This window comes from Pleurodeles waltl, chromosome 1_1, assembly GCF_031143425.1.
Source record: "Pleurodeles waltl isolate 20211129_DDA chromosome 1_1, aPleWal1.hap1.20221129, whole genome shotgun sequence".
In the NCBI taxonomy this organism is placed as follows: Eukaryota; Metazoa; Chordata; class Amphibia; order Caudata; family Salamandridae; genus Pleurodeles; species Pleurodeles waltl.
In genome coordinates, this window is record NC_090436.1 from 566,675,059 (window position 1) to 566,688,271 (window position 13,213).

At 43.9% G+C, this 13,213-nt stretch overlaps 1 protein-coding gene across 1 annotated transcript in view; it reads left to right on the top strand.

Annotated features, from left to right (window-relative positions):
• PPIP5K2 (diphosphoinositol pentakisphosphate kinase 2) overlaps positions 1-13,213 on the top strand; it is a 1,112,711-nt gene that overhangs the window by 252,168 nt on the left and 847,330 nt on the right. The window contains exons 12-13 of the mRNA XM_069226183.1: positions 12,728-12,803; positions 12,907-13,016. Coding sequence (XP_069082284.1) covers positions 12,728-12,803; positions 12,907-13,016 — 186 coding nt within the window. The remainder of the gene's footprint in view (positions 1-12,727; positions 12,804-12,906; positions 13,017-13,213) is intronic.

Sequence of the window (13,213 nt, forward strand, 5' to 3'; positions counted from 1 at the left end):
TACAGTTACAGGTAAGTAACTTATTTCATACCAAAAAATATATTTTCTTAATTTATTTTTAGAACCACAAGATTCGGTTTGCAGGTAAGTACCTTAAAAGTTTTGTATTTCACACAGGTATCCGTAGTACTTTGTTTGAAGTAGGTAAATAATACAGTTTCTGAATTATTGGCAATAATCTGTTTTAAAAATGGACATAATACAATTTTCAGGAACAGTTCCTGGGGAAGAAATGTTACGTCGTTTTACAGGTAAGTACAATACTTAAAGTTTCAGTCTCCGGGTTTTAGGAAGTCCACCGGTTGGAATTCAAGTTAACCCCAAACACCCACCACCAGCAACACGGGGCCGGTCGGGTGCAGAGGTCAAAGTTGAGCAAATTTAAGTTGGGCTCCTATGGAGACAGGGGGTACTCTGAATCAGGCCTGCCTGCAGGCAAGTACCCACGGCTTGGAGACAAGGTCTGGGGGGATTAGAAGATAACTGAAGGGCGAAAAGTAGGCACCAAACACACACCCTCAGTGGCACAGGGGCGGCCCGGTGCAGGGTGCAAACAGGATATCTGGTTTTCAGTGCTGGTCTATGAGGAGACCCCGGGGGTCACTCAAAAGCTGCAAGGGAGGTCCAGACGGTGTCTCGGGCACACCACCGGTTGGACAGGGAGGAGGGTCACCTCCTGAAGGTAGAGGCACCAGGGGTCTGGTTCTCCAAGGCCTGGGACCTGCGGATGCAGTGTGTCCAAGCGTCGGATATCTTCATCTGAAGCTTCACGGTCGGGGGGTCCTCAGGATTCCCCCTGCAGGTGTCGTTGTGGAGGGGTGGAGAGGTCAACCCAGGGTGGGCACTTGCTCACAATCGCCTGGGAACCCTCTCTTGCTGGGTGGGCCACCTGGACACCAGCCTTGGGCATCGGGTGCAGCGTGGGCAGGACTCGCGGATCTGGAGAGGTTCTGGAGTCCTTTGCTGGAGTTTTTTTGTGGACAAGGCAGCTGTCCTCAGGAGATCTTGGTCCTCTGGTGGGCAGGCACTCGTCTTGGAGTTTTGAAGAGGTCACTGGACCTACAGGATGTCACCTTTTTGTAGCAGGGGCTTCTGAAGCTGTAGGCAGGCCTGTAGGGCTGGGGCCAAATCATTTGGTGTCTGCAGTCTTCTATGCTGTGGGTCAGCTTAGCAGTCCTTCTTCTTTCTTCTTCTTGTCTTCTTAAGGTCACAGGAATCTGACGAGCTATGCTCGGGGGGCCTTTAAATCCTGGATTTAGGGGTGTAGCAGGGGTTCGAGGGCAGTAGCCAATGGCTACTGTCCCTGAGGGTGACTATACCCTTGTGGTGTCCACTCCCTTTTGGGGAGGGGGACATAGAACTCTGGACATCTTAGGGGTGGTCCTAGCTGAAGTGGTCACTCCTCCTCGTTTTTCCTAATTTTCCTGCCGGAATTGCCACCAAAAATGGGGCTTTGTCCGGTGATCGTGCATCTGCACTAGCTGGAGTGCCCTGGGGCACTGTAACACAAGGCCTTAGCCTTTAAAGCTCACTGCAGGTGTTACAGTTCCTGCAGGGTGAGGTGTGAAGTACCTCCATCCAGTGCAGGCTTTGTTTCTGACCACAGAGAGCACAAAGACTCGTGGTCAGAAACTAGTCTGGAAGTGGCAGGCTGGCACAGATTGGTCAGTCCTGCATTAAAAGTTTGGCTAAAATACAGGGGGCATCTCTAAGATGCCATCTGGGTTAATTTTTCAATAAATCCAACACTGGCATCAGTGTGAGGTTATTGTTCTGTGAGGTTTGATACTAAACTTTCCAGACTTCAGTAAAGCACTTATGGAGCTGTGGAGTTCGTAATGGCAAACTCCAAGACCATGTACTTTTTATGGCAACACTGCACTTACAATGTTTAAGAATGCACTTAGACACTGTGGCGGCATATTGCTGATGCAGCTATGCCAACGCCTGTGGTATAGTGCACTCTGTCTTAAGGCTGTAAGGCCTGCTAGAGGGGTGACTTACCTTTGCCACAGGCAGTGGTTGTTGGGCATGGCATCCTGAGAGGGATGCCATGTTAACTTTACCTTTTTCTCCACACCAGTACATACAAGCTGCAAGGACAGTGTACATGTGCTTGGTGAGGGGTCCCTTAGGGTGGCATAATATACGCTGCAGCCCTTAGGGACCCTCCCTGGTCACAGATTCCTTGGTACCATGGGTACCTTTTACAAGGGACTTAGCTGTTGTGGGGGGGGGTGCCAGTTGTGGGAATAATGATATATTTTTACGGAGGGAAAGCATACTGGTGCTGGGGCCTGGTTTGCAGGATCCCAGCACACTCTGTCAAGTCAGCATCAATATCAGGCAAAAAGTGGGGGCCAACCATGCCAAAAGGGGCACTTTCCCACACACAGCAAGGCCTAGCATAGGACATTGTGCAACATTATTTCTGTCCTTTCAGCATTTCTTTGTTTGCTGGACTAATTATCCTTGTTTAAACCGCCTTTTGTGGTGAAGTTTATTAAGAGGTTTGACACACAGGTTCGGTCCCAAGCCGGATGTAATGACACAGTGGTACCTTAACTTTGATCTGACCTTCATGTGTAAGCCTTTCAAGTCTAAGCATAGCTGCTTGCTCCGTTTCCTGACCTTTACAATTGCCTTCCTCTTTGCTATGATGTCAGATCACCACTTTTGTGAGCTGCAATAACTTTCAGTGAAACCACCCTGCACCATCTATTTGACCAGAGAAATTGGTTCTGAGGTCTCTGATGGCCTCCTTACCGAATGCCATGCCTCTTTTACATGTTGTGCAATTAGTCCCTCTACCAGCGTTCTTTGCTACCCCTAACCTCTTTGAAGAGGTGACGTTCCATCAGTTGGACTCCAAAAGGGCTTTAGATTCGATTTTACTTTGATTATAGCTACCACCATTCAGTGAGCAATCTCCTGTTTGTAGCTTTTTTGGAGCGCAGAAAGGGGATTCTGTTCTGAAGAGTACGCTGTTGAGGTGGATGTTTCTCTGCATTAATATCTATTGCGCACTGCCCCCAAATCAGCCGCCAGAAGGTCTGACAGCCCATTCTGGAAGGGCCAAGGCCATTACCCTGGCACGAGGGGTGCTTTCCTTGATATCTGCTGGGCTGTGACGTACATTGGTGCATACACAGATGAAGTTCTTTTTCCTTGACAACCAGGTCCAGTGGGAAGGAGACTTCACTCGCTCTGTTCTGGAAGACTTTATGGTCTGTGCTCACTTCAGACTCTCTACCTTGGGGGTATAGATATATGGTATCTATTTTCAGATGAGAAATCTGCACTTAGAAGTATTCACGAGAAGAGCAAGTTACTTACTTTTGGTAACTATTTGTGGTGGATATGCCATCTAGCTGCAGATTCCTCACTGTCCTCCCACCTCTCCGTTCCTGTGGAGTAGCCTCTTTTCAACATCCTAAAAATAGTCCCCAGTTAGTACCCAGCACACTGCTCCCAACAGTTGGTCATGCTCCCCATCTGTGGGTGCTGAAAAGGAAATGTAAGAAATTGTGGATGCGTCCGTCACTCCAGGGCAGTATGGAGCCGGTGCAGAACTGCACTACAGTAGTTACTGGGGCACTTGAGCAATGCTTCAAAATTCTTTAGATCCAGTCTGGAGCTTGGGAGCTATTCTAGTGTGAAGAATCAGCAGTTAGAATGCCCACTATAAAGCGTGTTAACAACGATGAGTAACTTGTTCATTTAAAAAAAGATACCGCCCACTCAAGTTGGGCGATGGTGGGGAGCCTTGATTTACTACTACACATTCTATCTCGTCACCAAATCACACTTCAAAGCAAAGCCCCGACCCCATTATGTGAAAATTACACGACAAGCAGAGGTTTATAGATCAAACGGTTTTCTTTGTTACATTAATCACAAGCACAGTCCTCTAATTAGTCATTGCTGTGGGATGGACAGACATAGAAAAGGTATCCAAGATACCCTCGTAATGTGTGGGATTCAGAACATAATTACGTTTTGGCACCTCCTGTCCCCATTAATATCATAAAACCAGAAGTTATAACTTTAGTAGACGTTATACTAAAGGACATAGGTTAATAAAAAGCATGCCATGTGATCCTTTTCAATACGTTTTTTTTTTTTTTTTTTGGTAAACAAATTCTATTGGTTTTCGTCAAAACATACCAAACATAAATCACTAGGTTTGAGCGATTCAGTGTACAATAGCAGAGATATTCACAGCGCTTAGCATAATTACCTGGTATTGACAATATTGGCGAGGGTTGCGATTTAAAATAAGATATGTATTTGGTAGCACGGGTCGAGAAATTCTACCCATAACAAACCCCTACCCAAACCCACACACATTTCCCAGATGCAACCCCCGGTACCCTTTTAAGACCTTCTGCATGGCATCATTCACATTCCATCTTGTTTCACAAGATAGCCCCTGATCTCTGAGTACTCTGTGCTCTTTGTTAAGCATAATGGTATGAAGAATTAGCCTTGTGCATCACTGGTTAGTCAGCAGGTGGAGGGGAGTTTCCAGGAGAGTGTCAGTCTGGTTCCTTCAGACAGTCTAGCAAGTGATCCCACGCTTTGGCGATGTTCATTGATCATCTTCCCTGCTTGGCCTCCTGGAGGAGTATTGTGTCCTCATAACCCACCCGTCTGAGGAGCTCCTTCTGCTATTTAGGCAAACTGGGGCCCGTGGGGCTTTGTAGTTCACAGTAATTTCTCATTTTGCTAGGACCATAACGAGGTCTGTACACCTAGTAGTGACTTTACGTGTATTTGGGTGAAGAAAACCCCCCAGAAGGTAGGTCAGGGGAGTGTGTGAGATAGTTTGTTGGGTAACTTAATGACTGCACTCCACCAAACCCTCCCAGAAGTCTCCCAGAACAGGGCAGAACCACACCATGTGGAGCATTTCTGCTCTTGGTTCTCCACTTCTAGGACAGGTTGCTGATGTTGTCTGAAAGATGCAAGATATTTTCCTGGGGGTTGGGGGTCAGGTATGCCGTATGTGGGAAGTAGAAGTTCATTAGTTTAAAGCAAACATTCCTCGATACTGTATGTATTTACAATTATCGAGGACCATTTCACCTCTATAAACGAGTCTGCAAGCACCTCTTCCCATTTATCCTGTAAATCCCTTAGGGGTGCCACAATATTAGATCCCAGAGCCTGGTATAAACAGGTCACTGCCTTGTGGCAGCCTGTGGTGGTGCATAAGATTTGGCTGCTCCTGTGGGAGGGTGGTTAATTGGAGCCCACAGGCCAACGGAAGCAAATGGTTGCTGCCACTGCTTGGTGTAGGGGGAGCTGAGCTCCAGGTACTTCGTCAGTACCAGAGAAGCCATCAAACATCATAAGCTCACCATCTTGATAGAGATCTCCTAATCTCATAACTCCATGTTGGGATCAGTCCGTGGCTTTTCAATAAGCTTCTTATAAAAAAAAGAGATCAGCTGACTACACCCCCCAGCACTCCTACCTCTGAGGCCCTTATCCAGGGCCGGCATTACCGTGGCCTGGGACGCGCCTAGTAGCAGGAACAGAGGGGCAGAGGACTACAGCCCCCAGCACTCCTACCTCTAAGGCCCTTATCCAGGGCCGGCATCACCACGGCGCGGGTCGCTCCTTGTAGCAGGAACAGAGGGGCAGAGGACTACAGCCCCAGCACTCCTACCTCTGAGGCCCTTATCCAGGGCCGGCATCACCGCGGCGCGGGATGCATGCCCGTGCGAAGACCGTGCCAAGATGGGCCCGTCTTCGCCCGTCATCGCCTGTAGGAGACTGGGTTGGGCCAGCACTCTTGGGTTGGAATGCAAACGCCCAGGTAAGGAGTCCTATAGGCTGGTCCTTGATATTTTTTTTCTTTTTTTTTTCTTTTACCCTTTCCTTAACTGGGCCACTGTACACGTGATATGGGGAAGTGGAAGGCTGATGACACTCCAGTGCCCCATTCTGGGATCAAGAAACATAAAAAGCGGCTGACTGGGAAAGTGAATAGACGTCCTGCTATCAGCAGAAACCAATTTAAAACCATTGACTCACTGTTTGAGGAGGTTGAGCCAATATTGAGGAGTCCCTCCATTTCTGCCCTTCCTAACCCTGCTATTCCCTTACCCAAGAAGATCCCTGATCTTTTCAGGAAAAAAGCACAGAGGCCCAGATTGGACGTAAAGGTGGATCTTCATTCCCCACTAAAAACGTATGCCGTAATCTCATCACCACCGAAGAGATCTCCTCTGCACGTGGAATCTGTCGAACGTATTCTAGCCGAGGACCTTTCACTTCCAAGGCACAAGGCCCTAGCTTCCACTGGCATTACTTGTTCAAATAGATTCTCGGTCCTGTCTTCCTCTAATGAAAGCCCAGAATGTCCTCAAGTTCCACTTCTAGATGAATTTGAGGAGGGGAACCAGGGTGGGAAGTTGGAAAGCATTGAAACTTCCAAATTGGCAACCATTTCTCACAAGCTGGATGACCTAAAGCTCTTGCTGGTAACACTTTTGAATAAGATTTCGGGACTCACTGAACAGAGGGCCACATATAATTGAAACCGTTTAATGAGGCCGTCCGTAATCGCAAATTGATTGCGGGACCAAGCATGACTATCACACCTAATACTGGCGTCAAAGTGACCACCTCCTCTCCTCGTAAAGGGTTTAGGGTCTCATCTGGAAGTAAAGTAGCGAATGACAGGCCGATTTGCCCGACTGTACTGGTAACTAACGGGCGAGCTTCCAAATTAGACACAAATGAATATATCCCCGGGCTGCGGGATCTAGGTATTGTTAGCCAAACAGCTTCTAACAAGGACCCTGGGGGAGCTTCAGATGTGCATGCAGCTGCTAGTTAACCTAGAGTTTCACCCTCTGGCCAACCAAGATTAATAAAGTCTCATGATTTGAAGGGGAGACTTGGTTGGAGAAGAGAAGGCGCCTATTTATTTCTGACAGGGCTCTCTCACCAATAAAGTTATATACTGGATACGCTCACAGAGGAATTGTCTCTCTATTATTCGGTCCGATATTCAAGAGGTGCGTAGATATATTCAACTGGGGTCGGAATTTGATTACATCTCTATCCTTTTTACTGATAGTACCATGGTGAACAATCTTATATCTTTCAATACTCTAACTGGCTCTTTAAGAGCTGGCAGGAAAACTGGTATTAATCTTTGCATGCATCCACCTGGAGATAAGATATGCAGATGCTGCTGTCCGTTTAACCACCATGCAGGTGGGGTCGAAGTTTCCCCTGAGAATCATCTACCACTTGTGGTAGAGAATTCTTCCCCCTCGTTTTCTGACCTGGATTGACTAACTGATGACCCTTATGTAGGGATGTTAAAAGTAGCAACAGAGGCGTGTGAAGTAGAATGCCTAGGGAACTTACAAATGGCTCCCCAAATGAGAACCGAGGCAGGAATTACATCCCCAAAACTTATCATTATGTCTTGGAACGTAGCAGGAATAGAGCAAAAGCTAGAGGATCCCTAGTGGGTCAGCTTTATTAATAACTATGATGTATGTTTATTCCAGGAAACTTGGGCTGCAGAATCAAACCATCTAGCAGGCTTTACAACCTACTTCTCTGTGGCTCAACCAACTTCTGGGGCCTTTGGTAGACGGATAGGGGGGCTTATGATTTTGTTGAATAACAGATTGAAATACGATCACTCCGTAATACGGTTTAATTCTCATGACCTGTTGGGTGTACAACTCACATTTCAGCCTGGTTTCAAGGTGATCGTAATAAATGTGTATGCAAGATCTGTCCCGTGTGGTACCAAATCTAATGTTCTCACTCAGTTAGCTGACTATGTGGAGCTTCTACATCCATACGGATTATCTGATGGCTGCGGGTGATTTTAATTGTTGCTTTGCATCAACAAACATTATTAATAGCCTGACAATTGAGTAAGATGATCTATGGGATATTCCCCAATCCAAAGAGACTGTCTCTTCCTCTTTTTCTCGCGTCGCATTGCATATGGCCACTTTATGCTTAAAATTTGGGCTAAGAGAATGCAATGGTCGCACAAGATCCGATTCCAACCGTGCTTCCACCTTTAAGCGAGGGCTTTCCTCTAGTACCATTGACTATCTCTTGGTGGATATTAGACTATGAACAAATACCTTAGATATCGAAATAATATTCCGCCATGATAGCGATCATAATCCCTTGTGCCTTACCTTAACTAATCATGTATTTGCAAGAGCCCAGCATCTAGAGACCACTGATGTTCCGACTCCCCGGTTGAATCTTGAACAAACCTGTGTCAGCTGGCCAAAAGTGTTATCAACCCTGTACTTGATCAGGGAAATTTACTTATCGTTTCTAGAATTTTTCTCTAGTTTTGGGGAACAAGAGGCCGTTATTATTCCAATCATGGCTATTCATACATAAATGGTAGGTACCCTTCAGGGTATCTTTTATAAGGAATCCTCTTCTAAGCAGACACCCGGCAATATTCCAAGTAGGGAATGGTATAACAAGGATTGTGTTTGTGCAAGATCCAATTTAAAAGTTGCTTTAAAAAAAATCATTCACAGGGGGAGATTAGGAACCCCAGACTCAGGTATATTAGGTCCCTGGAACAAGCTAAAAAAAGCTGGGAACATGAGATTTGGCAGAGGTTGTTGGATGCAGTTAAGAACCGAGATGATGGTTCCTTCTGGAGGTTGTTGGCTTGTAGATCAAGAGGGGGCAATGATAATATAAGCATGTAGATTGAGCCTGAAAGATGGGTGATTTATTTTTCAGAGATCTATGCTTCCCCTGTTCAACAGGACCCTGTAGATATTGGGTGCGTTGACTACAGAGCTTCCGATAAAAGTTCAGTGGAGGACATTGTTTTTACAATAGATGAAACAACAGCAGCCATCAATTCCATGAGACTAGTGAAAGCCCCTGTCCCTGACAAGATACCGGGGGACCTGTTTAAATCTGAACCCATCATATGGGCATGGTACATAAATGCACTGTCAAATGCTATAGCAGCAGGTAGTCCCATCCCAGACTCGTGGCATGGGGCAGAAATAATTCCTATACATAAGAAAGGTGATGTGGGTTCGCCAGCTAATTATCGGCCAATCAGCCTCATTGATAACCTGCAAAAGATCTTTGCTAAGCAAGTCTTAGACAGGCTCACGGAATGGGTCCAGGATAACCAGATTTTATCCCCTCTTCAGGCTGGCTTTTGCCCAAAAATCAGTACCATGGACCAAGTTTTTAGGCTTTCATTGCTATTTTGGAAATATGTTGCCATAGCCAAGCAAAAATTGTACGTTGCTTTTGTAGATTTAAGATCTGCTTTCGACCTGTTCCAAGAGAGAAGCTATGGGAAGTCTTGAACAAAATTGGTGCCCCAAAAAACCTAGTGCACTTAATCCAAAGGCTGCATGAGAATACATATGCACGAGTAAGATGGGGTAGCCAGGGGGAACTTACCGATAGAATAGACATTAGGCGAGGGGCACGCCAAGGTTGTGTCCTTGCCCCGACTCTTTTCACCCTGTTTATCAACGAGGCAGTGCAAGCCATATCTGATTGCCGTAATGGCGCACCCTCCTTCAACAATCAAAAAATCCAGAACTTATTATTTGCTGATGACTCCCTTTTGATTTCCAAAACTCCTATGGGTCTTCAGGTCCTAATGGACAGGTTTAGCTCATTCTGTGTCGACTACGGATTGGAGCTTAATCATAATAAAACCAAACTTATGACCTTGGTTTGTGGTAATATTAAGAGATATACCATCTTTCACACGGGACCCCCCTATGTAAGGTATGTTCCATCGATTACCTGGGGGTAAGATTCAGCAATAATGTGCATTGGGAGGCTCAGATTGATAAAAGCATAGCCCTTTTATCGCACAGATCTGGGGCCATTTTGCGTTTTCATAAATCCACCAGAGAGAGAGCGGTCTCTCCAGCCATTAAAATCTATTTGGCAAAGGCCCAGGGTGCTGTGGTTTATGGGGCAGAAATTTGGGGATTTTCTAATGTAAGTAAACTCTCCAATGTTTTGGGACCTTGGTCTTTCGCGTATCTCAGATGTAATTGTCCTAAGACCCCTGCTTTTCTGGGTACGCATCTGGACTACTCCTGAACTAATTGTATACAAGGAGTCCCTCCAAAATATTCTAGATAGACCCAATGCACTTTCCATTGCTTGGTTTAAGCATATCTCAAATTGGTTTCCTATTTTGGGTCTTAAAAACTTTTGGAGTCAACCTTACAGTCTAAGGAGGGACCAAAAGAAACACTTAAACAGCTTATTGGACGTATGTCAGGGAAAATTACCTGCTACATATGTCACATGGCAGACTGACATCCCAATTTCTTGATCTCAAGTGGTATCCTCATCTTGAACCATTTATGGATTCAGTTTCTGACCCGCTAAGCAAAAGTTTATATATGCAGCTCAGGTATGGATGCTTACCTCTTAAATCTTTTAACAGCACATGGAGTTCTGCTACAACAACTAATTTATGTCCCAGCTGTAATTGCACTCCAGAATCCGTAGTACATTTTATGTTTATATGCCCCACATATAGGATTGCACGGCGGAAGTGGCTACGCCCAATTTGTAGGAATATTGGCATGAGACATTGCAAAGATGCCCTAAAGATTATGATGAGGGATACCACCGCTCCCTGTTCTGTGCGGTCAGCAAGTTCCTTGCGGCCGCATGGTACATACGCACACGTTATCTAAAAAACTATAATGACTAGTTCTAAGTTTTATAGTTTTAATTATTTATTTCTGACTAATATGTCTTTTAAGATTACTGTGATTGCTCACCAGCTGTTAATGAGACTGCTAAGAGAAATGGGCTTTCAGGTGGTTAAATACAATTTGCGGGGAAGTATGCTTATGATTTTAAGTATTTATGCTTTTATTCTCCTCCTGAGTTATTTCTGATAGCACGATAGTTGTGTCCTCTCTTCTTGAAATTGATTTTATTTCTGTATTTCTATGATGTTATTGCTTTGATGGTTGAATATAACCGAATAAAGCTGTGTATGATAATGATGAGATCAGCTTTACAGATCTTACAGCTCAAGGGCATCACTTTTTTTTTTGCCCGCTGACAAAGTGGGTGCCATTGTGATATTCAACAGTGATGTTTACCAACAAGAGTGTTAGATGCTTATCAGATGATAAAAGCTCTAAAAAAACAAAAAATGCATCCAGCATAACTAGAAGCCAGAACTGAGATCTAACCACTAATTGAGGAACCGCCTGCTGACAGGAAGAAAAAAACACTACCATATGAAAATATCTTTATTTATTCAACTCTGAAGATGATTGCATGGATGAAATGCTGAAAAAAAGAGTTTAGGTTTAAAATATCTTTATACAAATATTCCTCAACTAACAGGTTACCAGATTAGCCTGCTCGGTTCTTTTTCCAGTAAAGTTCAAGGCTACTCCGTGATCAGAAAATAAATTTCTGACCTCATGAATTTCCTTGTCGACTACAGCCTTCTTGCTTTGATGAAGATGTAAGAGAACCAAAAATAAACTAAATGGACTTCAGACTGGATTGAGGTGGCAAAACCGTTCCAGATATGAATACACAAAAAACAGGTTGAAGCTTTAATGCCAGATCTGCCTGCTTTAGTGTGAGGTCAAGCTGCACTTTCTGACTTTGAGGGTCAGTCAGGGTATATCCCCATCAAAGCAAGAAGGATGTAGTCAACAAGGTATCCATGTGGTCAGAAATGTATTTTCTAGTCAGCCTGTCTTCCCTTGATGGAGGAGTTGCACTTTAAGAAAATGAGTAAGTCCAAAGGTAAAACGTTTGACCTGTGTGACCCTCAAGCTTACCTGACAGTTAGCCGCAGTGCAGTTAGCCTTAATTCACACCTAGATTGCAGTCAGCTACAACATTGACTGTGATTGGCACTCTGTTTTTTACCTTCAGATCATTAGTTCTCGTAATCCAGTTTTAAACTGTTTTCACGTCAGTGTAGTTATTACATTTTTCTTGATTTTTATTTTTTCCAAATTGGTTTGTGAATTTTAAGATGATGTTTTCTTAATTGTAATGATTGAACATTTCACACGTTTCTTTTGAGAAAAGCAAAGTTTCACGGTAAGCTGTGGTGTCACCTAACTAGATCGTGTCATGAGTTGGTTAGTTGGCCCTTTCCAAATTAATAATTAATTTTCTCACAACTTCCTAACATTTTTTAATCCAGATTGATTAGCCTACACTTTAAAGATCTTTGAGAATGAGAAGTTTGGTAATTCAGGCTTTGCACAACTGTGTTCATACTGTCAGTTGTGAAGAAATGGGCCTTTTTTCTCATGAATTGCAATAGACCACCAATTCCTTTTTCGAAGAGAGTGGCCATTATGCATTGACGCTGTGAAAACGAGACTCATTTAAGAAATATGTTTTTCTTTTGTGACCCATGGATTCTGCCAGATTAAATATTTTCTGTGGCCCACTGTGGGGCTTGAGCATCATAAATTTGTAAGAGCCCCTTACTTTCCCTTGAACCTTTGAATGCCCTTGCCATTGACTAAAATTGGCCTGAAATGTTTATTGGTTCTTGAATGCGGCCACATACAAAAGGTTAAAAGTAATGAAAAAAGAAGGGGCTTATATATTATCTGTTTTAACTGATCAAAAACCTAATGTTGTATGTTGGCAAAGTACATTTGGCTAATTCATTCTTATGCCATGCTGCTTTTTGACTTATCTTTTTTATTTTAAGGTTTTTTGATCTCTTTGAGAAATGCAATGGATACAAAACTGGAAAATTAAAACTAAAGAAACCAAAACAGTTACAGGCAAGTAAAATGCTTTTTTGTTCACATTTATTAGTCTGCACATGGGCTAAGTAAAATCTTTGCAGTATTTGATTTCTTTGTTCAAATTTTTTATATTTTGTAGGAAGTTTTGGACATTGCACGTCACCTTCTCGCTGAACTTGGTCAAAACAACGACTCTGAAATTGAAGAAAGCAAAGCAAAACTTGAGCAGTTAAAAACTGTGCTGGAGATGTAAGTATATCACCCACCACTTAGCAACAGAGCCCTCTTAGAAATATGTCCCTTATTAATGTTTGCATCTATAGCTCTGGAAGATGAAACAAAGTATAAGGAACTTTCAAAATGCTCTGGTTGACATAGATAGAAAGACATTGTCAATTGATTTTCATTTGCTATGGATGTAAATTAGTATAATTATAGTAATCTGT